The sequence below is a fragment of the Hemibagrus wyckioides genome, linkage group LG26 (assembly GCF_019097595.1).
Source record: "Hemibagrus wyckioides isolate EC202008001 linkage group LG26, SWU_Hwy_1.0, whole genome shotgun sequence".
NCBI lineage: Eukaryota > Metazoa > Chordata > Actinopteri > Siluriformes > Bagridae > Hemibagrus > Hemibagrus wyckioides.
In genome coordinates, this window is record NC_080735.1 from 7,270,124 (window position 1) to 7,296,228 (window position 26,105).

Consider the following 26,105-nt stretch of genomic DNA (forward strand, 5'->3'; position numbering starts at 1 on the left):
TAAACAAACCAACAAGGAAAATGTCTTTGCTAGAGAAGTGTGTGTGTTTGGGGAATTGGTGGGTTAGAACATGCCTTTGTATTACTCTTTAACATAAAAAATGCAATAGAAAAGGCAAAGAGAAATCACAGAAATCAACCAAGCATGAAGAACACAAAGCCAGTGAAGCACCGCTATTGGTAATGTATTTCTCCTGTGAGCTGTGAGCATCATGTTTATTGCCTCATTTAATCCCAACACACACCTCCGAATTGTTCACTACAATAATATTGCTCCTTTCTTCAAAATACAGCTAGATGCGTCGTGGTTTTTTCTCACCGGCTTTATGTGGACTGCGACACCTGAATAGTGGTTTTAGGATTGAAAAAGCCTTAGACTGGGTATTAAGTACACATACACATGCCTAGTTTAAAACAGGAGGCATTAGTGAGCTGTAAGTAGCGTCTTTACGCTTGTGTTTCTTTGGATGAACTCTCCAGAGCGCGTCATATTTCTGCAACACTCCAGCACCCTCCTCCATTTGTGTCGAGTGCGTATCATGAATTATGAATATTACGGTTTGCTGCCTACACTTAGGCTCAATTCCGTTCAATCAGCACTCGGGCACAACATCGAGAACGGTATCTCAGGTGGAAACAACCTCCAAAGAGGTTCCAAGCAAGCCGATCAAAGCGAGAGTACATTTCAGTGTTGGATCCACAGAGCTGGGTTTGCTGCCAGGACTTTCTGCATCTCTGGGATTTTTGTGATGGCAAATTGAGTGCCGGAGGACAGACTACGACTTCTGCAAACAAAACCCAGTGTATTCTGGATCTGGGTCAGTGAACACAATCAGGGACTGTCTTATGTTTGGAGTGTGCTGTGTTCATCCCTTCCAGATGATTAAGGAAGGAAAGGGGAACATTCTGTCACTCTGCATGATTGTGTTGATAAGGCGGGTGGGTAGAGTGCAGCGAGCATGAGTAAACAGCGATGTTCATCCGGCTCGTCCCAGTTTTCCTCACTGTTACGCAATTCGGCTTTATCAGACGGATGGGTGTGCTCTGAGTAACGCTGAACACTCCTCCGAATTTCCATTCCACTCACCTGTGAATCATTTGGGAATGTGTGGACATGTAACGGCCACACATATTGATCATTTTCACGGAAGTTAGGAAGGGCCAGATTCAACAGTCCATATGTTCATTAGCAACATAACTCTACAAATAAAATTTCAGTAGAAATACACCTGAAGTCTAAATGTTCTAATGTTGTTTAAAAAATTTCCAGATACCATCAGAAGAAGGACCGGGCTTACTGGCCGAGCCACAAGTAGCCATGTTTTGTGAGAAGCTCAACATGCACATGAACATCCAGAGTGGCAAGTGGGAGCCTGACCCTTCAGGCACCAAAAGCTGCGTCAACACCAAAGAGGGCATCCTTCAGTACTGCCAAGAGGTAAGAGCCGAAGCATACAGACCGATATTTGAGAGAGACATAAACCATAGGTAAAGGGACTAAAACAAAAGCCACTTGACTGTACCATATCAGCTGTCATATCATGGTTTGTGATCACACTCCAGTGTCCCCTAGATGAGGATGGATCCAGTCTGGGTCTGCTTCCTCTAAAGGTTTCTTCCTCACATCGTCTCAGGGAGTTTTTCCTCACCACCGTCACCTCTGGTTTACTCATTAGGGAAAAATATCAATTTTATTTAAAGGTTTTCATTTTAAATATATATATTTCTCTAAAGCTATGTTCAGGCAATGTTCATTGTTAAAAGCACTATACAAAGAAAAATGACTTAATAAATGCATATATTGAATTTTAAAAATGACATTGTGGAAATGGGTGGAGATGTAAAAGCCTAGGGAAAGAAAAGGATATAAAGACGGGTGTGGATGTGGTTCAGTAATGGGTGACGCACCTGAGTGAACTCATACAGGATTGATAAATAGCTGATGAGTCAGGAATGTTGGATTAAAGGAAACTAAATACCCAGAGCATGTGGCATAAAGGGCTATGATTTTATGTAAGATGTGTTATTGTCAAACACATTAGATGGAGTAGAGTGATTATATTAGTGTTGTGTTACTGCATGTTTACTCTAAAGTGAACTGTGTGTGACTTTTCTGGCATTCTTGAATCTGAAGGTTTTTTGCTCTCTCAGGTCTACCCAGATCTGCAGATCACAAACGTAGTGGAAGCCAATCAGCCTGTCAGCATCCAGAACTGGTGCAAGAAGGGTCGGAAGCAGTGCCGCAGTCATGTGCACGTCGTAGTGCCTTACCGCTGCCTCGGTGTGTACTCGTGTGTGTGTGTGTGTGTGTGTGTTCTTGTGTACATGTGATTGCATTTCTTTTGCCTTTTAATAAAACGAACTTACAATTATATCTAAACTTATTATTTTTAAAACTATGTTTAAAAGGAGCTTTGAAAAACAACAGTAAACAGTGATCTATTTATTACATTTGTGCTTTGTACTCTAAACTTGTGCAAAGGCCTTCCCTCTAAAAAGAGAACAAACCACATAAAGAGATTTGTTTGTCTGTTTCTGTAGTTATTTTTAATGCTAGTCAGTTTATGAGGTAGTTAATAAGCCTTCAGTGTTTCACTTGCATGGTTGTTAAATCGAAAGCTTTGCATCTGAGAGACATGGTACCACTACACAGTCTACAGAGGGTGAATGTGTGCCTGCGTACATGTTTGTGTTAATTGTTTGTCTTTGTGTCTCCATGTGCAGTGGGTGAATTTGTGAGTGACGCTTTGCTGGTTCCTGATAAGTGCAAGTTCCTGCACCAGGAGAGGATGGACATGTGTGAGACTCACCTGCACTGGCACACAGTGGCCAAAGAGGTGAGAGAACTCAACATGCATATAGACACACAAGACTGTCTGGGTCATCTGAGCTAGATACAGTACAACCCACACACTGAGCTTAGCACAGCAAGTGTACAGAAGGTCTGGAAGTCGGAGTTTAAAAGGCATAGTTTTATTTAAATTTTCTCAAAGTTTCTCAGACTAAACAATTTTTTTTTTTTTAAATTTCTTGGCAAGAAGTTGGTCCAGTGGCAGGATCCCATGCTCTCATTGGTGTGTCCTGGGTACGATTCCTGGGCAGGAAATTAACCCTGCCACTGAGGGGTTAACTCTCAGTCCTGGTCTCAAGCCCAGATAAAATGGCATGGTTGTGTCTAGAAGGCGTAAAACCTGTGATAAACTCAAATATGCAAATCAGTTGATCCGCTGTGGTGACCCTGAACAGGGAGAAGCTGAAAGAACAACAACAACTTGTCAATACATTGAAAATGTAATGTAAGCAGATTCAGTATCTCCAATTATACACTGCAAACAAGCTGCATGTCACGGTTTATGTTGAATATTCATCAGTGTAATTTGTTTAATATATACACTGTAACGAGTACAGAATGTTGTGTACACTATTTCAGAAATATCCATAGAGTCTTGATCAAGTCAATTTAGTGTTAATGTCACTGTAACATTATTCTAGCATTTAATAGCTTCAGCTCAGTCTCAGTTTTCAGAAACCCAGAACTGCTTACACAAAGAGTGAAGTATAAACTTCTAGAAAACAGACCTGACTTAAAGATAGTGCTGTGACTTTTTAACCGATATCGAACATACATGACAAACAAACAAATGTATGTGAAAGGTTCATATTCAAGCTATAATTTGCCCATACGAATATTAATGTGCATTCTAAGTGCATTAGACACAATTTAATTGTGTTGTTTAGCATCTGATCCAGCAGGGGGCGCCCTTTTGAACGTCCTCTTGACCAATCAGTACATTAAGCTACTGATATGAAAATGGAAGCTATCAGCAAGCAGGGGAACTGCCTTGAGCAGACAATTACAAGCCAAAATCATCTAAATAGCAGCGTGTGGAAGTATTTGGGGTTTTTCACCATAGACTGCAAAGTTACTGTCAAAGATAAGGCTGTTTGTCGACTTAAAGCCTAACTTAAAGAACTGGTCGTGAAATCACCGAAGCAGACCGGGGACTCGGAAGTAGTGTTCAGCAGGGATGTTTTATTGGAGATCATAACACATTGCGGTGGTACTGTAGTCATTGAGTCCAGTGAAAAGGAACATGCATTGCCATTTTAAAGGCCTTGAGTGGTCAGGCCTTAAAGGTGTGGCGATACAAAAGCCTAGAGGTGATGCTCTTAAACAAAGCACTGAATGGGAGAAAGATCCCCAGAGTTGGCCCCCCAGCTGTCAGCTAGTTCACACTTCCTGATCACCATCTGATTTGATCCCCATTTGGTGTTGAAGCTGGGATATGTAAATGATTATTCAAAGAGAAATGTATGTTACAGATTCTAGAGTGATCTCAAAGTATGTTTTCCTACAGAAGCCAGATGGTTTTTAATCCTTGCTAGCTCACAATTTGTTAAATGTTAAATTATAAAATGGCACTGCCACTGTGTTACTGCCGTCTTCTCGGCTAGATTGTAATGCTGCTCAAACCTTTATAGCTTCTGATGTTTGTTGATGCCAAGAAAGTACGATGCAAACAAACTAATAACGTCTGTGGATGGTTTATAAAGTGTCACAGACATTTGATGAATGTGCGTGTGACTGGTTTCAAAGATGGTGAAAATATGAGTTTGGTTCAAATTTGGGTTTTTCTGCCTATAACATTCTTTCATTCACTTTAAGAAGCCATAAATATATTTAACCAGACTTTGTGTGTGTGTGTGCTTTTTTATATCTTGCCTTGGCAGATTCCCTGCATCATATTGTGTAAGAAACCAGTCTAATAAATGCAGTGGTAAAAACAGTCGGTCTGTTTAAGTATGCTAATTCTAATACATGAGAATAAAAACGTTGCGTGGACTCAGTCGTCAGTGTCCTAGTTCAGCTGGATATCTGCACATGTCCTGTTGAAATGGACATAAGCCTCATCTGTCCAGTTTACAAACATGTCTGTGGTGCTTCTCAGTCAGAAGATAAATTTAAACATACATTTGAAAGTAATAAGACTTGAGATGCATCCAAAAGAAATTATTGTATTGTATTGTACTACTGTATTTTAGTTATATTTTTTTATTCATTCATCTTTCTGGAGAGTCGCCTGCGATGTGAACTCTATCCCACTAACGCTGAGCATCATCAGCAGAATTCGCTCCAGACCATCACAATTCCTCAATATACATAAATAGAAATGATGGAAACCTGTGTGGAGTTTCGCTCAGGCTGCCTCACTTATTACTCTGTCAACAAAGAATTTCAGCTTCTTGTTTCCTCTATGAACACTGACACAGATTAGCACTCGCTGACACACATCTCTTGTTCTAAATAGATTTCTAGTGAATAACCATTATCGAGCATCTCTAATAAAGAATATCAGCCAATTACACTTATTAGATCAGTGCCACAGATAATCAGTGATCATTCTCATAACCTGTCTAGAGAAAATCCAAGCTTATTGCTGCTGCAGCCCTGCGTTCGCACTGCCCATAGTAAACATTTGAACGGATTTGAATTATCTCTAAGCGAATTAAATGGTATTGAATCTGTCATGCCCAATATTCTCCATCATTTTTCATCCTCTCTCCAGTCTTGCGGCGATCACGGCATGAACCTCCACAATTACGGGATGTTGTTACCGTGTGCCATCGACCGTTTCCGTGGTGTGGAGTTTGTGTGCTGCCCGGTGGAGACGGAGCGGGAGAAGGATGACGCAGAAGCAGAGGAGGACGATTCGGACGTCTGGTGGGGAGGAGCCGAGACGGACTATTCTGATAACAGGTGCTGCGACACACTCAACACACACACACACTTACTGCAAGTTTTAAAAAGCATTTTTCTGTGTGAACTAGTAAAATTTTCCTACAGTAGAACAGTTCATTGTTTTTTGTCATTTTGGAGACATTTTGAGTGTATGGCATTTTCTCAACAGACCCTTTGCTCACACTGTGATTAAAAATGTATTGTCTCACAAAAATCACATCATCTGATTTATGCTGATCTGTTTCTCTTTTCTATATTATGATGCACAAATGGAGCATCAGCACATTGAGAAACTTTTCTTTCCCAATTCAAATATTTCACTTTTCTCTCTAACATAAAATTAATATATGTGTATACTGTCTGTTCAATACCTGTAGCATGACTCGGGAGGCGGAGCTTGCAGAGCAGGTGGAGGCGGAGCCTGCTGTGGCTGAGGATGATGAAGTTATTGACGATGAAGAGGAGACTCTAGATAATGACCAGGATGGTGATGGAGAAGTGGAGGAGGAAGATGATGAGGAGGAGGAGGAGGAGGAAGATGACGAGATGATTGACCAAAGCATCGACAACGAGCAGACCACTAGCGTTGCCATGACTACCACTACAACCACCACAACCGAGTCAGTGGAAGAAGTGGTCCGAGGTAAGAAATACTGTGTGTGAGAGAGAGTGAGTGTGTGTCAGAATGTCTGCATATACTTATGGAAATGGATAAGAACGTGTTCTCCTGTGAAACATTGATAGCACTGGTTGTGTGTGTGCTCTCTCAGAAGTGTGTTGGGCGAACGCAGAGACTGGGCCGTGCAGGGCCATGTTGCCCCGCTGGTATTTTGTGAAAGAAGAGGGTCGCTGCGCTCCCTTCATCTATGGGGGCTGCGGAGGAAACCGCAATAACTTTGAGTCAGAGGAATACTGCCTGTCTGTCTGCGGTGGTGTGTGTAAGTCAGAGTGTTTATGGTCACACAGGATCTCTCTGTAAACGCACTGTCCGCTATGCTAATCTTCCTCACGCTGCTCCTTCGCACACTTCTGCTCACTTTTTGTGTGTCTTCTTTCTGATATTTACTGTTTCTGTCCTGTGGAGTTTGAATTGCTCCTTACACACACACACTGAGTCGGCATCCACGCACCATATGTCACCCGCCTTGTCCTTCTTGCTTTCTCACACTCGTGCAGTAGCGGCCTCCTACCGCGTGCGCCCAAGGGATCCGAGATGACACACTAGCACTTCGATCACGGTATATTTCACACTCATTCTGTCACAGCTTGTGTAATCGATGACAAAGATGCTTGGCCCGTTCTCTGTCTAACACGGGCCGTAGCTCGCTCGTTTGTGTGTGTTTGCATGTTTGGCTTCTGACCAGTTACTCATCGCCCATCTGAGGTTTAAAATCACAGAAGCTGTTATTTAGAATGGATCAGGAGAAGGTGAGCCTTAAACTATATGCTTTACACCACAGGGTTTAATCTCCAAGTCCTGTTTGGAAAAGGCTTCTGAAAATCTACTGGGATCAGTGCATAGACATGATTTCATGATTTCTGTATTTAAATTATATTTAATGTCTGATTTATTTATTGCTTTATTTTAACGCATGATGTAAACCTTGGCCCATCAGGCTGAAAGTACAAATTTTATTTCTGGTTGCATTTTCATAATATCTGCAGTTCGAAGAACAAAAATTCAATTTCAAGTTGTGTGCTTTGAGACTCCTAATATAACTGTGACTTGATGTCAAGAAAAAGATCTTACTTTTTTTATACTTAATATTTTTAGTATTAAATAAACCACAAACAAAATATGCACTCTAGCAGTGTGATATTACATATACTGCTGTTTTCAGTCCAGTTTTTTCTGTGACTGACTGGAACATAATTTTATTCTTCATATAGTGCACTGTGTAGGTATTTCAGTGCCATTATGTTCTACCCTACAGACAGGTGACAAATTCAGGGTGCAGTAAGGTTTTGGGCCACCAGAATAGCTCCAGTGATGCATGGCATCGATTCTACAGCTCTCTGGAACTGAACTATAGGGTTGAACACTGTTCTTCTAAAAGATTTTTCCGGTGGTGGTGATGAAGAGCACTGTCTTAACACATTGATCCAAAATCTTCTGTAAGATTCCAACTGGTTTGAGATTTTGTGACCATAGCGTACAAGTTACATCATTTTCATCCTCATCAAATAATGCAGTGAGCTCTGCTCTCTGTGGAAGGGGGCGGAGTCATTCTAGAGGAGACCACTCCCATCAGCAGAGAAATGATTCAGCATAGGATAAAGGTAATCAGTCAGAAGAACGTCGTATTGTTTTGCAGCAACTTGTACCTCTAAGGAGACAAATGAAACCAGATCATGCTGGAAAAATAAATGAATAGCTGCAAGTCACAGGTTTTGCTGTTAATTTGTCACACATCAGCATACAGTGCTGCTGCTGCTGTTCACTCACTCTTATGCAGGGTAAAGTTCTAAACTCAATTATTTTCAATGATGTCATGGAAAATCCAGTGAAATATATGTGCATGGCACTAGAAGTACTTATTAGATTATGTGTTATGCCGTGACAATTACTTTTTAAGTGGAACTTTAGTATAATACACTCACTGAGAACTTTATTAGGAACACTAATACTAGGGTAGATTCAGTCATGGTCTGGATTCAAGAAAATATTAGAAACAGTCCTTTGAGACTCTGGTCCATGTTGTCCTGATTGCATCATGTACTCTTTCATGCTGCATCTCCCATTCTACTACATCTCAGAGGTGGGACATTGAATATTTCAGCGAGTCTGTGCTTACTGCAGCATCAGCTTTCTGACGAACCCGACCTGATCTGCTGCTGCTGAAGCTCATCTGTCTCAAGGTTTAATGTATTGTGGATTGTGAGGTGCTTTTCTGTGCACCACAGTTGTACAATCTGGTTATCTGAGCTACTGTAGGCTTCCTGTCAGCTCAAATCTATCTTGCTTTTCTCTCTTGAGCTCTCTCATCAACAAGGCGTTTCCGTCTGTGTCATGTGTGAAAATCCCAGGAGATCAGCAGTCATAGAAAAACTCAGACTCCTTCTACCCTTCTGGCACCACCAACAACAAACAAAGCTGCTTCCTGTATCTGCAAGATTTTATGCATCGCACTGCTGCATTCTTCTGGCACCAACAACAACAAACAAAGCTGCTTCCTGTATCTGCAATATTTTATGCACCACACTGCTGCCACACGATTTGCTGATTAGATAATTGCATGAATGTGTAGGTGTGCAGGTGTTCCTAATAAAGTGCTCAATGAGTGTTTACACACTTTGATCTTTGAAAGGTGGAAGGTCGCGTATGTTCTTGTAAAAAATCACTTTTGTGCTCAAGCAAACCTTGTCCATTTACCAGGTCAGAGGCACGTTTTCCAAAATGTTCAGTTTAATTACATTTTATTTGTATAGCGCTTTTAACAATGGACATTGTCTTTGCAGAAATATAAAAATTCAGAATAAAAGGTTCAGATTAAATTTATATTTATTCCCAATGAGCTAACCAGAGGCAGTAGAGGTGAGGAAAAACTCCCTGAGACAATATGAGGATGAAACCCGGAGAGGATCCAGACTCAAAAGGGAACCTCATCCTCATCTAAGGGGACACCAGAGAGTGTGATTATAAATAAAAATCTGTGAGGCTGAAATATCCATGATTAGCTCCTCAACCATATAATCTAGGACAAAATAATTTAAAGAGGAAAAACAAATTTTATAATCTTCTCATACAGTTAAATGCAAATGCTTTGCTTACCTTTACTGTGAAATGATTGTCACCATTTGATTTGAAGTTACGGTTACTTGATGTTTGTTTATTTTGTTTTATATCCCTTTCGTTTTAGGAGAGCGGTTACTGATTTCTGTTTTAATTGATGCGTGACGGCTCACAGCGAACTGCTTGATACTTTGATTTGGTTGGAATTTTTCAGGCCATAATTAGTTGTAATAAAGGATAAACATACTGCCTGCAATTCATTATTTTATATCATTGGACATTTACATGAATTAACAGGCTCCAGTGCTGATTAAAGTGACTTTTGGAAATTGCTTACTCGGGGGCTGTTTTCAGACTAACTTTCCTGTTTCCTCTTTCTAACCCGTCTCTTTCGATGTCTAACATGATTACAGCTGGACGTGTGATGTCTTGTTGCTGTCGGCAACAAGCTCTCTGCTAACACATTCTTAGCTAATCAACTTGTTCATTTCTTTGCCATCTCTACATATCTTTCACTTCTCTCTCTCTCTCTCTCTCTGTCTGTCCGTCCGTAGTGCCCACCACTTCTCCAAGCTCGCCAGACGCAGTAGATCGCTACCTGGAGACGCCAGCAGACGAGAATGAGCACGCACACTTTCAGAAGGCCAAGGAAAGTCTTGAGGCCAAACATCGTGAGAGAATGTCTCAGGTGAGAAGAAGACAGCAGTGATCTTTATGCTCCAGACTTCACTGCCATTTTATTTCATTCAAGATGATTTAATTTGTTCAGGTATAAAGTATTTACTGCTGAGAAGAAGCTTTATTACTGAGCGCTAGCCTGCAGCAAAGATGCCTAGATCCAAGATTCATGATTAATGCATTGGGAATTGGATTTGTAAGTACAGACGTGTGCCAGTGAGCTTGGCGTGTGTGTGTGTGTATAGTAAAGCTAAAAACTGGCTTTACATGCGATTTGTATTTACACCTGCACATATTCCACGTGAAAAATGCCATAAAAATATGATGTGGAATGAAATATCTTACAAAAGGACCGTGTTTTGTTATCATTTTCTCATTTATCAACTGTACGCAAAACATTTACATTCATGCTTTAGGGTAAAAAAGGGAGAGAGAGAGAGTGAGTCAGAGACGGACAAGTGGAGATGGTGAGAAAGAAACAAGGAAACAGAGAGAAAGATGGAGGTGGAGAAGGAGGGTAGGCATGCTAAGTGATAGCAGACATACAGAAAGACAGACAGGTAGGTGATGATAGATGGACGGCCTTGCATCTATCTGAGGTTCTGTTTAACACGTAGCTGAAGGTTTGCGGGGTTTTATGTAGTGATCATTATAGAAATTTTTGATGAGCTGATTTTTATTATCAGTCCAAACAAGGGGCAAGGTCAGAGCAAGGTCAAATAATAGAGACAATTTACAGATAAATAACAAGACTGACTAGACCACTTGACTATGAAGGGGTCCATGTTATGGGTTCTTCCCGTTTTCTCAAAGTTTATACACTTAATCTCAATCAGAAATGATTTTATTAGTACGTTGTCACACACACATGGGGTTTTCTCTAAGCAGTCGTCGAGCAGCAGACTAAAGTTAAAGGGAAAAGTGCAAAGTGTTGAAGATGAATAAGTTGGGATGGAAGGGCAGAGTGTTGCCGTCTCACAGCTCCAGGGCTTGTCTTTGTGGACATGTCTCTTCTTCACACCACCAAAAGCATGCCTGTGGGTGGAGTAGTGACTCTGGGGCTGAATGAGTGTGCAGAAACGTAGGGGAGCAGAGTGAGGTGCCGTCGCATGCCCCATTAAGTCGTCTTTTCTGTGCAGCTGTCTGGATACGCTGTAGGGGAAAATGCTGAAAAACCAAATACAGACACTAACACTGACATTGTTGTGCAGGTGATGAGGGAGTGGGAGGAGGCCGAGCGTCAGTCTAAGAGTCTGCCACGTGCTGACAAGAAGGCAGTCATCCAGGTGAGTTCCTCCCAGCTGAGGTTTTATCAAATGGAAATTTCCACTAGAGGCAGCGAGAATGGTGTGGAAAGGAAAGGTTGCCTCTGGTGTATTGTTCAAATTAGGATCAGTTTTTTTTTCTCTTGTATCTAACCTTATATTTCCTGTCACATGCTTTCCTCCCACTCTTCTCCTCTCCTTGTCCTGCTCCTTTATTCTTCCTGCTCTTCTCACTTTCTTCTAAGCAGCACTTCCAGGAGAAGGTGGAGGCTTTGGAGAAGGAGGCAGCCAGCGAGAGGCAGCAGCTAGTGGAAACTCATATGGCTCGTGTGGAGGCTCTTCTTAACGACCGCCGACGTCTTGCACTCGAGAGTTTTCTGAGTGCCCTGCAGGCAGACCAGCCACGGGTACACACACACTCTTCCACTGACACACCCTGTGTGTTTGAACATGTCTCACATTTCACCTTGGCAACATTTACCATGTGCCTCTTGGTCTGTAGTGTGCCTAAGGACTAAACAAATGTGAACTAAATAATTCACAAACAAGCAGATTACATGCACCAAATTAAATGCACACACTTTCACCTACTTCCAGCTCCCAGTAATAACCCTCTCACCATCTGTGCCCTCCATATGACACTGTTCTTTTCTCCCTCCATCCATTTACTGTCTTTCTGCTCCAGTGCTTTTCTGACACCTCTCTTCCTTTATACTCATTCGTTCCTTCTCCTCCTCCTCTTTCTGTCTCCCTTAAGCCTTGCTCTCACAATTTTCATTTTTCATTTTCTGACCTGTTGTAGTTCAGTTTTGACACAGAAGCATCGAGCGGAGCAAAATTTACTTCGATTAATCTCGTCCTCTTCCATCTGGCGCCTGGTATTCAGATAGTGATAATAGCACACGTAGCATGCTGAGATGGAGCGGAGTTACTGCTACGGAAACAAAACAAACATTCATACAAGCAAGAAGTGTTTTAATCTGAGTGATCAATACTGCATGTGCTGGGATTCTAATAAAACTCGGAACAAAGCAGGGCATCAGTTTGAGTTGGTCAAGTGCAGCCTTTACATGTGGGGCAATAAATGTTTCTGTGACCAAGTGTCCATGCTTACTCATGTAAGTACCCCTGAATGTTAAAAATAAAAGCTTCTCTTAGGTTAGTTTTATTTGATTTGGCTGCTGTGAATCTGCTAATAAATCACTGTTGTTAGGTCAGTGGTAGCTGAAAGGCTTTAGGTTGTTGATTGGAAGGCTGGGGTTCAAGCCCCTGCACCACCATGAACCCACTGTAATCAAGGGACACTATATAATTGCTGACACCATGCTCTGGCCCAACTTCCTAAGTTTGGAAGAAATGTATTTCACTGTGCTGTAATGTATATGTGACAAAATAAAGGCGGCTTCTTCTTCCAAAACTATGAATAATCAGCTGTGAGTCAAATCCCGCTCATGTTATCCTGTGATTAATTTTAGCTAGTTTGCTTCCGGTCATCTATCTGGCTAGCTATCTGGCATGGTAGGTGGACTTCAAGGACATTTTGAAATTGAATATTAACCCACTCATTCATATATAATGAAGGTAACATTCATAGACCTGAGATTAGTTTCCTGGGCATTAAAAAGCAGCTGAAGTCATTTATTGTTCTGCACGGATTATTTACAGGTTTTTTTTAAAAAGAGATGATCAAGGGCACAAAAAGCGATCCTAAATAATTCTGTGTCTAACAAATTCCTGTCAGAAGATCAAACATATCAACATGCAGCAACTTCACATTATCATATTAATCCATATTAATAGCAGTAACACTCGCCATATGGCTCGTCGTACACCTTTCAGCTCTCAGTTCTGGTCCCTGAGACTGCCGCAGGTTGACGAGCACTGGCTGGCCGTTGGGTTGACATTTTCCGTCAAGACGAATGACTTTTTGTTCTTTCTTTCTCTCTTTAGCCACGTCACGTGTTCAGTCTGTTGAAGAAGTACGTGCGTGCTGAGCAGAAGGACAGACAGCACACCCTGAAACACTTCGAACACGTGCGCGTTGTGGACCCCAAGAAAGCCGCTCAGATCCGACCTCAGGTACACAACCACACCTCATTCTCAGTGCCATGTTATGTAGAAGATTTATTTCCTAAAATTTTATCCAGGACTAAATGAAAATGCAAGGAAGAGTCGTAGTTACATTTCTCTCTCCTTGTGTCAAATGAGATTCCTGAATAAAGTTGTCTGTAATATTAGTAGGTACATGTGCACGTGCTCAGAAACCTGGTCTTACAATTTGATCTAAAGCATATTGGCACGTGTCTCCTCTGAGGATCATATAACAACCTGCTTGCTTAGCATTACACCACTGCGACAGAGAAAACTGAGACGGCAGACTGAGGAGAACGCAGAGCGATATCCAGCCATCCATCACAGTGTGGCTCGGGAGGGAGAAAGTCTTTGATGCTCCTTCAGTTCGACTGCTTTGCTGTGGTTGCAGTGATGTGAAAAACATCTCAAATGTCAATTCAGGGATTGCGGTTTGGGAAATAACTAAAGTTTGCTTACTTTGTTACTACAGTTTTATTGTTCTTACTGTGGTGCTGTGAAGTACTATAAATGTTCAACGGCATTTTTAACAGAGATGTTGACGTCTTTGTCAAGCATTTAAAAACAGAACATGTGTCTTCATTCTTCAGTCAGCTCGTGGGCAACTGTGAGACATGTGAGCGGTTCACCTTATGGTTAATAACAGACTGAGTCTGGCTTCATTTTCAAAGGTGAAATCTAATAACTGAAGGCGAAAAATTCCAACAAGGTTCATATGTGAATGGATTTATTCCTGCAAGAGGGACGTGTCTTTTGTGAGAGACAAATCCGCTTTGGGGGATAAAAGGATCAAAGTCAGGACCTCTGGCTTTTTGTTCTCAGGTGTTGACCCACTTGCGTGTGATTGAAGAGAGGATGAACCAGTCTCTGGCGCTTCTCTACAAAGTCCCAGGCGTGTTGGAGGATATCCAGGATCAAGTTGGTAAGTGTTTCTCCTTGTTTTTTTGGGTTTTTTTCCCCATCCCCATTTTGCACGCATGCTTTTTAACACTGTACTACAAGATACTTTCCTGTGTGATTATTTCTCTTTAACATTTACGCCCTTTTTGTACGCCCAGCATGCTCTAAAGTCTTGTAGTCCTCTTTTTTCTTTTACTAGCTTTTCTTTTTAAATTTTTTTTTTTATTTATTAATGAATTTTGTTTATAGTTGTATTTAATCTTGGGGTCCATCCACATTAAAGCTGCTTTAAAGTCTTACATTAAAGCAACTATGAAGTTACCAGTCTCTCATTTTTGTACCTCTTGAAATTAATTTAAAAAAGAAAAGATGTAGTCTGTCATGTTACTGAGAAACAGGAAATCTGAGAAAGAGTAAAGTCCTCGGTCATGGAAAACTTACTGACAGTTATAAAGAGCTGATGGTGGAAATGCCTTCTATAAATAATTCTTAAACATTTGCTTACAGGCAGCTTCACCAGGCAGCTTCAGTGATTATCCAGTATTACCTTCTTAAAGCCTTAGTATTATGTGGAACGTTTGTAATACAGGTTGGTGTGAGAGCTGTTACACAGCCGCAGCTGTTAAAGCGAAAACATTATCAGCATAGCTGTACTGTTTTGGAAAATTACTCAACACCTTCTAACCAATAAGATTTGAGAATTCGGCAGCACCGTAGTACAAATATTCCATCATCATGTGTGTGTTCATGTCCTCCACACGTCTTTTTTGCCCTCCTGTGTGTGTACGGTGTTTATTTGTGCCCTGTGCGTCATTTGACCATCTGTGACTCCCTGATTCAGTCACAGTCTATTTCTCTCTCTTTTACTCGCTCTGTTTGCTCATCACCACGTCTGTCTTTCCCGCTGCCTCCATTCTAGTGCAGTCACAAGCATCAGCACGTCTGTGATTTAAGCACGTTTTTAATTAGAGCAGCAGCCTCTGGTCTTCATTTTACTACTTCACCTCTACTCTTGTCCTCAATTTCATTCCTGCTTTTCTTTCCCTTTGGGTGTTTTCACTATGCTTTTAGTCCCTGGCTACTTTTTAAATCCACTTCTTTTCTTAAAATCCTGAAATTGATTCGATTCCTTTTACTTTGTTCATGCAGAATGACACATAAGACGCTTAAATATTGTTAACGTTCCAAATGACGACTCAGTAAGTTTTTGTGATTGAAGCTAATCTGAAATTTCTAAGTAATTCAAAATCCATTAAATGGAACAATCACTACATTTAACCATGTTCATGCTATTCATATTTTTTGGTGGGATCAATATTAATTTGGGCACAGAGTGAGTTTTTTTTAAAGCTGAATGAAAAGAAATACTTCTTCTTTTATTTTACTTTAATAAGGATATTTGAAATACATTTCACTGAGACGGTTATTTTAAGACTTGGCTCCGTTCACTCCAGCAAGATTCATCAAAAGGAACCATTTACACAGTGGTGTCTCGATCATAGGCTCAGGGCCTCCATATATATCAGCAAATGTTAATGTACTTAAAGTCCTTATACACAAAATTCTGTTAAAAATGCTAATTACCTTCTTTGCCTTGACCAGTGATTAAGAATGTATAACTGTTTGAGCCATTAATATGTTTACCATACTAGATATTGCACATCATATGGGAGAGTGCTCACTGCTAGAGCGTACGCTGGATGGCTAAGACTCTCAGCTCCTGAAATCCTAGAGCAAAATTCAAGTGTGCTAGGCACACGATGTAATTTTTTAAGGCTGTCATTATTTATATTCTTGTGCCTGACTAAAATCTGTGGTCAGGAGAATGTAGCCATGAAGACTACACACTGCTCCATCATGCCAGAAGGATTTTTTCCCCCTATATAAACCTAGTGTCATTTTCTTTTCCTCCTTCTCAGAACTGTTACAGCGTGAGCAGCAGGAGATGTCAGCACAGTTAGCATCACTGCAGAGCGACGTGAGAGTGAGCTACGGCAACGACGCCCTGATGCCCGACAGCACTGCCCCGCTTGATCTGCTGCCATCTGAGGACTCCGATCACCTGGGCTTCATTCACCCTGAGAGCTTCAACCAGCCCAACACTGAGAACCATGGTACACACAAACACACACTTACACTCCTGCAGTGTTCATAGATAATGTTATATTCAGAGTGCTAACTTACTGTAATATCAAGAGCAGAAATTTTACAGATTCTGTTTGACTAGCTGTGTTTTCATCTGACTTGTGGTGTACAGGGTAATTTCTAGATTTACACATTTTTAAAATGCACAATACCTACAGGGGTTGGACAATGAAACTAAAACACTGGTCAGTGTAGTGTTGGAGGATTAACAGTTGTTGCTCGTCTCACTGGTGCATCTCTGACCAGGACAGCAAGTCATCCAACAGGAGTATGTTGACGAAAGAGGAAGCTGTCTGAAAGGGATTGGTCCAGGTAGCAACCCAGACTGTATCCAAAAAACATAAAAACACAGCAGCCCAATTCACTGGACAATCAAATGAACACTTCAACTCTACTGTTTCTACTAGAACTGTTCATTGGAGGACCCACAGGGTCAATATTTATGGCTGGGCTGCTGTAGTCAAACCTTTGGTCACTTGTGCCAGTGCCAAACCTCAGTTTTAACGATGCCAGCAGCGGATATCTTGGGCTGTGAAAGGTGTCTAGTTCTCTGATGAGTCCACCTTCACTGCATTTCCCACATTTGAGCATGTTATGGTGTGGAGAAGCCTCAAAGAAACTCACCACCTGTACTGTTGCATGGGGGTGGATCAGTGAAGGTTTGAGCTGTAATATCATGGCGTTCCTTCAGCCAACTACTTGTGCTAGATGGGAGTGTCACTGCCAAGGTCTTCTGAACCGTTCTGGAGGAGCATGCACCCTGTGGTTCAAACATTGTACCCTGAAGGTGGTGGTGTGTATCAGGATGGTGATGATGCGCCAAGACACACAGCAAGTGGTTTGTTGAACCTGAAAGTGAAGATGAACATCTCTCATGACCTGCACAGTCACCACATCTGAATGTTATTGAGCCATTGGGGTGTTTTGGAGAAGCGAGTCAGGAAACTTTTTTGTAGTATTACAATTATCACATAACTGGACTCAGAATACCTCTGGCCACTGTGCAGGACGTGTATCTGTCATTGCCGAGATGAACTGATGCTGTATTGGCTGCAAAAGGTGGCCTTGCACCATACTAATAAATTATAATGGTGTAAAACCGGTTTCATTCAGCTTCATTGTCCAACCACGGTATATACACTCACTGCCCACTTTATTAGGAACATCTGCGTATTTGTGCAGTTATCTAACGAGCCAATAATCCTATTCCAAGGCTTTCTTAATGCTTACATCAGATGGGGAAATATGTGATCCACAGCCATATGATTGGCTGATTAGATAAGCGCATGAAGCGTCAGGTTTTCCTAAAAAAGTGTTAAAGTAGTAAAGTTTACCCTTCTGCTACTATGTTTCTTTGAGGATATTGAGATGCAGCTTTATGTAATCATACGAAGTTAAATTCATTTAAATTTATTCTTAAAAAAATACATTTATCTATTAGTCTGTCGAAAGGTATGACTTATTCACGACTCAATCAGAAGCTGTGATTCATCCAGATATGTGTATTTAGTAAGAGTGATACCTTCTAGAAACCATGATTCATGAGAAGTCCACTACACCACAGCTAACACACACACCTACCACTACAATGAACTCTTCTCTCTCTCTGCAGTTGAGCCCGTCGATGTCCGTCCCTTCCCTGACAGAGGGCTTCCTACTCGCCCAGGTCCGTTTATTAAACGTGATTTCATGCATCTCTAATACCAAACTGGTCAAAAGATTTACTTTTAAATTAATTAAAGCAGCAGTTTAATATGATTATTAGTGTCCACATAGTGTTTGTGAGGTAAATTGCATTTGAAATAAAAAAGTTAAATAGCCTATTAAAAAAAGTTAAAAATGACAAACTGCACCTTTAAGCGATGTAAATGCGAAGAATTTTATTAATATTATTAATGTGAGCATTGCTATACCATCATAATACACTTTTTTGGTTCCTTTATAGGATCCTTTATTGAAGGGTTGTACAAAGAAACTGTTCAAACTGTTATTTTATTTTAAATTGCTAATTTAATCTTTTATGAATGTACCCATAATTATCTCACACCCTTAATTCTCCTTTCCTCTGTGTGCTTTCAGTTTCTGGCCTGAAGCCTGAGGATGTTCCTGAGCTGAGGATGGAGGCAGAGGAGAGGCACAACGCTGCTTATGAGGTTCACCACCAGAAACTGGTACGTTCACATGCACAATAACAATACCTCTAAATCTTTTCTTTAATAATAGTGTCACACATCACACAATAATATGGTTATGATTGGGAAATTTGGCCACTAGCCGGGCATCCTGTTCATGCAGAGAACCTCTGGTCCATATGGTATTTGGTATATTTTCTGTGAATGGTCCTGTATGGAATGTAAATTGGTGAGAAGTGTCTTAAGTCATTGGACAAATTTATAGACAACATATGTGACTTTCTTGATCAAAAGCACTTTAATAATTCTGATAAATACATGTTTTAATGTACATTTAAAGTGTTTTATAGACCTATAATAATAATAATAAACGTGGATGAATAGAGAAATGGTGATGCATTTTTCTAACCAGACCACACCTTACACAAGAGAGATGTTTAGCATTTCCTTTACCTTAAAAGGCCATTTCCAGACGTTGAGGGTGGGGTCATGTAATTGCACTTCATAGACAGCAAGTGACAAACTTCCTTGGTACATTTATAAAGTTGGTTCTTTGTAATATACACGCCCAATGACAGTCTCACATTTGTACAGTTACCCTCTTTATATGTTGTCTCACTTTTGAGAGGCACACACTCACTTGACATCACCATTTCCGGACCCCAGCCCCCTGCTCTCCTGTGATCGGATATAAACTAGTGCCAGGAGAGGGCAGCTTCATCCTTGTTACCATGCCACCAGGTCAAGTTGGCATGGCAACGCAGACCCACTGAGATGGCAGCTGCTGCATCTTCTCCTGAGCATTCTCCCTAGTGACAGAATTCTCTCTACCAGTAGATGGTGGAATGTCTTTTTTTCTTATTTACCGTTTTCCTTTCTGCTTTCTTTCCTACTCCGTTAGGTTTTCTTCGCCGAAGACGTCAGCTCTAACAAGGGTGCTATTATTGGCCTGATGGTAGGAGGTGTCGTCATAGCGACTGTCATTGTCATCACCCTGGTAATGCTGCGAAAGAAGCAGTACACATCCATCCACCACGGTGTGATCGAGGTCAGTGCGCGTGTCCTCACATCTCTCTTATTTATTTATTTTTCTTTCATCTGAGATTGTATCCTCTGTGTGAAACAGTCAATAAAATTTGTCAAGGCTCCGTATTTTTTAAAAAATAAACAGATTGAGTAAATACGTCTCCCAAATATAAGATGAAAGGTAGCGCGTTGTTGAAGATTTCTCAATAATTTATGAACGTAAAGATAAAAGAATATAGAAGATAAAAAAGATTACCGACGCAACAGCCGAACACCGCCAACCCCTGTACTGGCAATTAAGATTTCTCTCTCAGTCTTTTATTTAAACACAAAGTGAAATACTTCAAAAGAATTTGTATGACATTTCCAAGTTTTCCAACAAGCATCGCATAAACCTTTCAGTACTTCATTATTTTTAGTTCCTATAGCAACAACTGACACAGCGAAGCTCCAAACAAACAGACTGCAGCCCTGTAATCACTGATACCATTAGGTTTTCTGTGAGTCTCAAGTATTTTCAAGAGGAGTCTCCAGTATCAAGGCTTTTTAACAGCCAGAGGTCAAACTGCAACTTCAGGAAGAAAATCATCATCAGGAGAAGCTGTACTTTTGTTGTCATCAGGTTCAAGAGAGGGAACGGCTGATAATAGCCGCGATGATGTAAAGATGTAACGTATAATAAAAGATGCGATAATGTAGCAAACTTTTTGTAAGGCTTTCCGCATGGAATCATTAAATGATAAAATGCACGACATACAATGAATAAAAAAAATCTTCATCACTTTAACGAATGTGCTATAAGATCAAATATAACACTTTGTATGCTGTTATGGGAAAATATTTTTATTTTATATATATGACGATACAGGGACATATAAATTAAACAATTTTAACTTGGTCATTATTATTATTCAAATTTTTTCCAACAGTGTCTATAGTGTAAAAGCCAATAAAAAGCTATGCAAATAAAATGGAATTGAATGTTATGAAATGCGCCTCATTATCCTTGAGGCAATAAGCTTTTCTCATGTCTGGAGTTGATTTGGACGATGGGTGTGTGTGTAAACATCCAGTTATATTTGATACAGTGCTTGTAGCTTTTGAGATGTTCATTTTTTTTTCTTTTTTTCTCTTACAGGTGGACGCTGCTATCACTCCAGAAGAGCGCCATCTTTCTAAGATGCAGCAGAACGGCTACGAGAATCCAACCTATAAGTTCTTTGAGCAGATGAACTAATGATCCACGTGCTAGGCTGTAGTCCCCTAACCCCTTCCTCTTTACCCCTGTCTGGACAGTGTAGGGAAGGACTCTCACTCCCTGTAGTACATATCCTGTGGTGCCATAAGCACGGTCACTTGCGATTGGTCACTTATCAAAACGATGCATATAACCCGGTCAAACTTCTTACTTAATATGTGTAGTGAAGCTGCCCTGAAGCACTGATTCAGGGTCAGTTGTTTGGGATTTTCTCTTGATTTAGAATGAAACTGGGCTGATCTCAGATCTGAGTTCATACTTTTTCTTTTTTTCTTTTTTTAAAGCGAGTGTCCCTCACACTGTCCATACCCACTACTACTTTAACTGCTGAACACTGGGATAGAACTGATTAGTGTTAAAGACACTATTCCTCATTTTCTTTCTTCTGCACTTCCTGTCCTATTCCCATTGTGTGCTTTGATGACAGCTGTGCTGTGTTGGAATTTAAAAAAAAAAAAGGATTAAACTCATGACGATAAGATTATAGTGAAAACCCTAATGTACTCTTGAATGAACTCTTAAATTTTAAGATTTTTTTTTTCCAAGAAAAAAAAGAAAAATCATGGATAAAGAGAATTTTTTTTCTTTAGCTGAGTCTAATGTATTGTCGTAATGCAGAAAAAAAAAACCTAGCTGTATCTATTTAGTGCATGATGGAAAAAAAAAATGAAGAAAACCTCTGTTGTCTGAATGGATCCTTTCTCATGTAGAGATCGTCATTTTAGCAGGGTTCAACATTTACCGTCTTCTCATGACTTCAGTTTCAACTAACGAGCAACAACGGTAGTCTGATTTGGCTTTCTGCTTTGATTTTATACAGACCTGATTTACAAAAACCATGATTTTGTTTTTCATTCATCTTTATTTTTTACTTTGAGTTCCTCCAGCTACTGGGGGCTGGAAAATCAGTGTGTATATTTCTATCTTTATGCGTTTTCATCCTGTGCATTTTAGAGATGCTCTCTCTCTCTCTCTCTCTCTCTCTCTCTCTCTCTCTCTCTCTCTCTCTCTCTCTCTGTTTTCACGCTATTTAATTTCCCTTTCTGTTTGGATTCACATGGTTGGATGTGTTTTGTAACGGGTTTTCAGGCTCTAGGGTATTTAAGGTTTGGGAGGTAGGGATTCGCTGTATGTGTTTGTATGTTCTCTCCAGTGAAGTTTGTGTTTTTTGTACAATCCCATGTGAAGTTAAAAAAAGAAAAAAAAAAAGACCTTCTTTCCTTCAGCCTCTAGTTTCCTAGAAAACTCGCACCAAAGAGGCTTCTTTGTTCCTCTCATGTCTGATCTCTGGTTAGAGAGGGCTGCTGCGGTGCAGAACCGGGTGTGATTACATGGGAAGGATGGAAGGAAATAATGAGAAGAAATTCTTTTTATGTCTCCTGGATAGACAGTCCGATCTCTTTCCTGCCCTCGTCTTGTGCTTATGCTTTAGTCGTTTTTAAAGATGCGGTGTATTAGAGGTTGCCAGATTGGATCCGTGCAAGCCGGTTATTTTCACTCTGAATCGCTGCATAGAACGACAGAAGGAGACCTGGACCTGGCAACCAGGGGTTAAAAAATAAAACAAAACACTGGTATAAATGGAAAGAAGTGCATTTCCATTTACATCATTTATTTCCCTGATTTAACAAGGCAGGCAGGTTAATTCTTATAAGACGTCATCTTGGAGCAGTGGCTACTTGCTGAGATCAGATTTCAGGTTAAGGAATAAAGTGAGCAGATGGTTGTTTTTTTTTTCTCCAGTGAAGGCTCCTTGTACTTTAAGTAATCCTCTCAGTATGAAACTCCTCACTCAGCTCTTCTGATGAATGTGACACAAACTACACTAGCCATGGAGCACGTGATAAAGCGTCTGCACTGCTGTGGTGAGTGACTTTAAACCAACAGAATGTGTTCAGCTGAAACTCACTGTTCTCGTGAACATCATGTTTTCTGGGGAGTTCATTTCTGTATCATTTTGAGCTGTCTTAGGTAGACAATAAACAAACAAACAAAAAAAAGAAATAAATTAAAAATAAAAACAACAGGATGATGTAAATGACTCCAGAATCTCATTGGTTAAATAGATAAAGATTGTGATTGTGGTTGCAGTTTTCTGGCTGAGGTTTAGGGAGGCGTTTTAGGGATGCGGAGACGTGCTGCGTTGTAGATACAGAAAGCAGGATTCCTTTTCTTTCTGTGTGACCTTTTTCTTCCTCTGTGTAAGTGTATGGAATATTTGCTTTGACTGGAAACACTATGCTTTATACACTGAATTCCATAAATAAAGTTTTGAATGTACATACAAGATTTTCTGTGTGGTGCGACATCATTTTGTGTGTGTTTAATTCATTTCAGTTTTATTTTGTATAGCGCTTTTAATAACAGCTTTACAGGAATATAAACATTCAGAATGAGTTATAAAGATTAAAATTTTTATTTATATTGATCCCTAATGAGAAAGCCCGAGGTGATGAGGAAAAACTCCCTGAGACGATTTGAGGAAGAAACCAGACTCTAAAGGGAACCTCATCCTCATCTGGGGGACACCAGAGTGTGATTATAAATCATTTCCCTTCTATAACTGAACTGAGTCAAGTGCAGTGGTGTAATCAGGAACTAGACAAGCTGCAGGACAGTGTTGCTCACTGAGAACCCTGATGGATAGTTTAAGGAACAGAAATAACACTTTAACTTGTTTTGTTTTTGTGTTTAGTCTGATGCCTTCTTTCCAGTCGCTAAAGGCCGAGACTAAATTTGTTTTCAGAAAGCCACTGAAACTGCGCTGACCTTTACATAATGAACACCTTCTGATATGAGAGACTTAAAAATAACGCTGGCTCTTGCTGTTCCTGGTGGGAAGCAAATTATTCTTATTCACATCTCACAAAAAAAAAAAAATCACAATCCCAAGAAATGTAAATTATTTTATTAACAAAATAATATATTCTGAAATAAATAGCTGTGTGTTTGTGTATACAGTGTGGTGGTAAAATATTCAGTCCATTTCAGTTTTCGCAATTTAAACCGATCACTCATCAGATTATGTCGGGTTTCTAGTGGGAGCATGTCTCTCTCTCCCCTCTTTTCTATTTCTCTCCCCCCCCCTCTCTCTGTCTCTCTCCCTCTCCCTCTGCCCCCCCCCCTCTTTCTGGAAACAGAAAGATGACATAGACACTAAAATGATTCAGCAGTTCAGTAAATATAATGATGTTCCTAATAAAGTGGACAGTGACTGAGGTTTACAATAGAGATATGTGTTAAACACAAACTAATGATGTTTAATGGTACATGTTTGCTGCATGGAAGGTGAATGTTTATCTCTGATCCTCATGGCCTTTAACCTTACAGCCACCCACAGTGTAGACTGTAGCTCATAGATGTGGGCGGAGTCAGCAGGAGCCGTGATGAGAAAAGACAGAAGTCTGCATGAGCCACGCTGAATGCTCAGAAAGACCACAATAATATGTGTTTTTGTCCAGAAGGGGGCACAGTGCACCACACCGCCAGACTGCAAGACTTTTCAGAAACACACACTCATTAGAAACCAGACAAGAGTGTGATTACATGAGTGTGTCACCTATATTACTCATGTGTGGGATCCATTAACAGTGTTGTCTTGATCGCAGGTTCTCATGCTTGCTGTGGAAACCACAAGTGTGTTTCCTTACAGAACTCAGTCTCTTCCAGGTGTGTGTGTGTGAGTGTGTGTGTGTATGCATGTTCACCTATTCTTGAGTATCACACTTTTTAGCAGAATGTTAGCGATACACACTAAATCCTGCTTGATTTCCAAAGTGAGCCACTTAGACCATAAGATTAGTCCTAAACCTAACACACACACACCACACCAGTGGTATTTGAAAGGTAATACATTTTTAAATCATGTTGCATAAACCTGAACAGGCTGTAGACCAACATCCTCACTTTCTCTCCTTCAGGTCATATAGCTTGACCATCACCAGGGCCATGAGGTCATCAAGCTTAACACATAAAAAAACCATGTTAAATCCACAGTCAATGCTGATTTCTAACATCATCCAAGAAAACATTAGAACAATTCCAAACATTTGAACAAAGCAGTTTTTTTCTTACCAATAATCATAACATTTAGTGCAGCTGGTTTAAAAACCAAGCCTGACAAAGCAACCAGAGCATTTTAAGATTCACAAATCAGAATCCCCACCTGGTTTCTTGGCTTTAATAACTTCACAGGGTACAAGGTAAGTGAAAGTCTTTACTGCAGCTTGTGCATCTTTTTAAAGATTAGACTAAAGGGTTTATCTGTGAAAAGAAATGAAGGATGAGCAAATAAGCCTACATCTGCTCATGTGGAATATTTATAACGTATAAAAACATACAGTTAACATAAACACCATACCACTACTACTACTACTACTACTACTACTACTACTACTAATAATAATAATAATAATAATAATAATAATAATAATGCATATAGAAATAGTATAGCTAGCTAGTTAGCTACAAATGTAATATAACAGTTTACCCAGCAGTCTAATAACAAATTCAAAGACTGTGAGCCAGGCCTTCTCATCCTATATCAGTGCCTGACTTCAATGCGCTTCTAGAGGAATGGTCAAAAATTCCATTAACACACTCCTAAACCTTGTGGAAAGCCTTCCCAGAAGAGTTGAAGCTGTTTTAACTGCAAAGGACGGGACACCTCCATATTACATTCATGTGCATGTAAAGGCAGATGTCCCAAAACCTTTGGCAATATAGTGTATCTACTCATAACCAGCCGACAATATTAATACATGTTATGTTTCCATAAAGTATTTAGAAAGAATAATATTCAAAGACAAGAAATGTACAATAACAAAAAGTTAAATGTTCAGAAAAATTTAAATAAAATAAAACGTTTATGGATTTATGGCTTCAGAGGGATGTGTACTTACAAAAATAAAAAGTTTATCCAGATTACCATACCCTGCTTATTTTATTAACCCCAAACTATTAAAAACAATGATGCTTTAAAATGCAATTTTATTGGAAAATGAAATATCGTTACATAAGAAAATTTAACATTTTAAAAACTTTTGAGAAGGGTGGTTTAATTTCATAGATTTTGTGACAAATTTTGATACAAATGTTTATCAAAAACTAAAATGGTTACAGTCCAGAATATCCAATAA

General features: G+C 40.1%; 1 protein-coding gene across 2 annotated transcripts in view; it reads left to right on the forward strand.

Annotated features, from left to right (window-relative positions):
* The window catches only part of appa (amyloid beta (A4) precursor protein a), a 36,218-nt gene extending 12,962 nt beyond the window's left edge, over positions 1-23,256 (forward strand). Inside the window, exons 2-17 of one of the 2 annotated variants that reach the window (XM_058381214.1) lie at positions 1,270-1,437; positions 2,151-2,280; positions 2,724-2,836; positions 5,567-5,757; positions 6,117-6,382; positions 6,510-6,677; positions 10,027-10,160; positions 11,362-11,436; positions 11,664-11,822; positions 13,366-13,494; positions 14,329-14,428; positions 16,326-16,520; positions 18,164-18,217; positions 18,631-18,722; positions 19,585-19,731; positions 20,848-23,256. In XM_058381214.1, the coding sequence (XP_058237197.1) occupies positions 1,270-1,437; positions 2,151-2,280; positions 2,724-2,836; positions 5,567-5,757; positions 6,117-6,382; positions 6,510-6,677; positions 10,027-10,160; positions 11,362-11,436; positions 11,664-11,822; positions 13,366-13,494; positions 14,329-14,428; positions 16,326-16,520; positions 18,164-18,217; positions 18,631-18,722; positions 19,585-19,731; positions 20,848-20,946 (2,220 nt within the window). In that variant the 3' untranslated portion in view covers positions 20,947-23,256. The remainder of the gene's footprint in view (positions 1-1,269; positions 1,438-2,150; positions 2,281-2,723; positions 2,837-5,566; positions 5,758-6,116; positions 6,383-6,509; positions 6,678-10,026; positions 10,161-11,361; positions 11,437-11,663; positions 11,823-13,365; positions 13,495-14,328; positions 14,429-16,325; positions 16,521-18,163; positions 18,218-18,630; positions 18,723-19,584; positions 19,732-20,847) is intronic. The other variant, XM_058381215.1, reaches the window with a different exon arrangement.
* Positions 23,257-26,105: the final 2,849 nt, after the last annotated feature.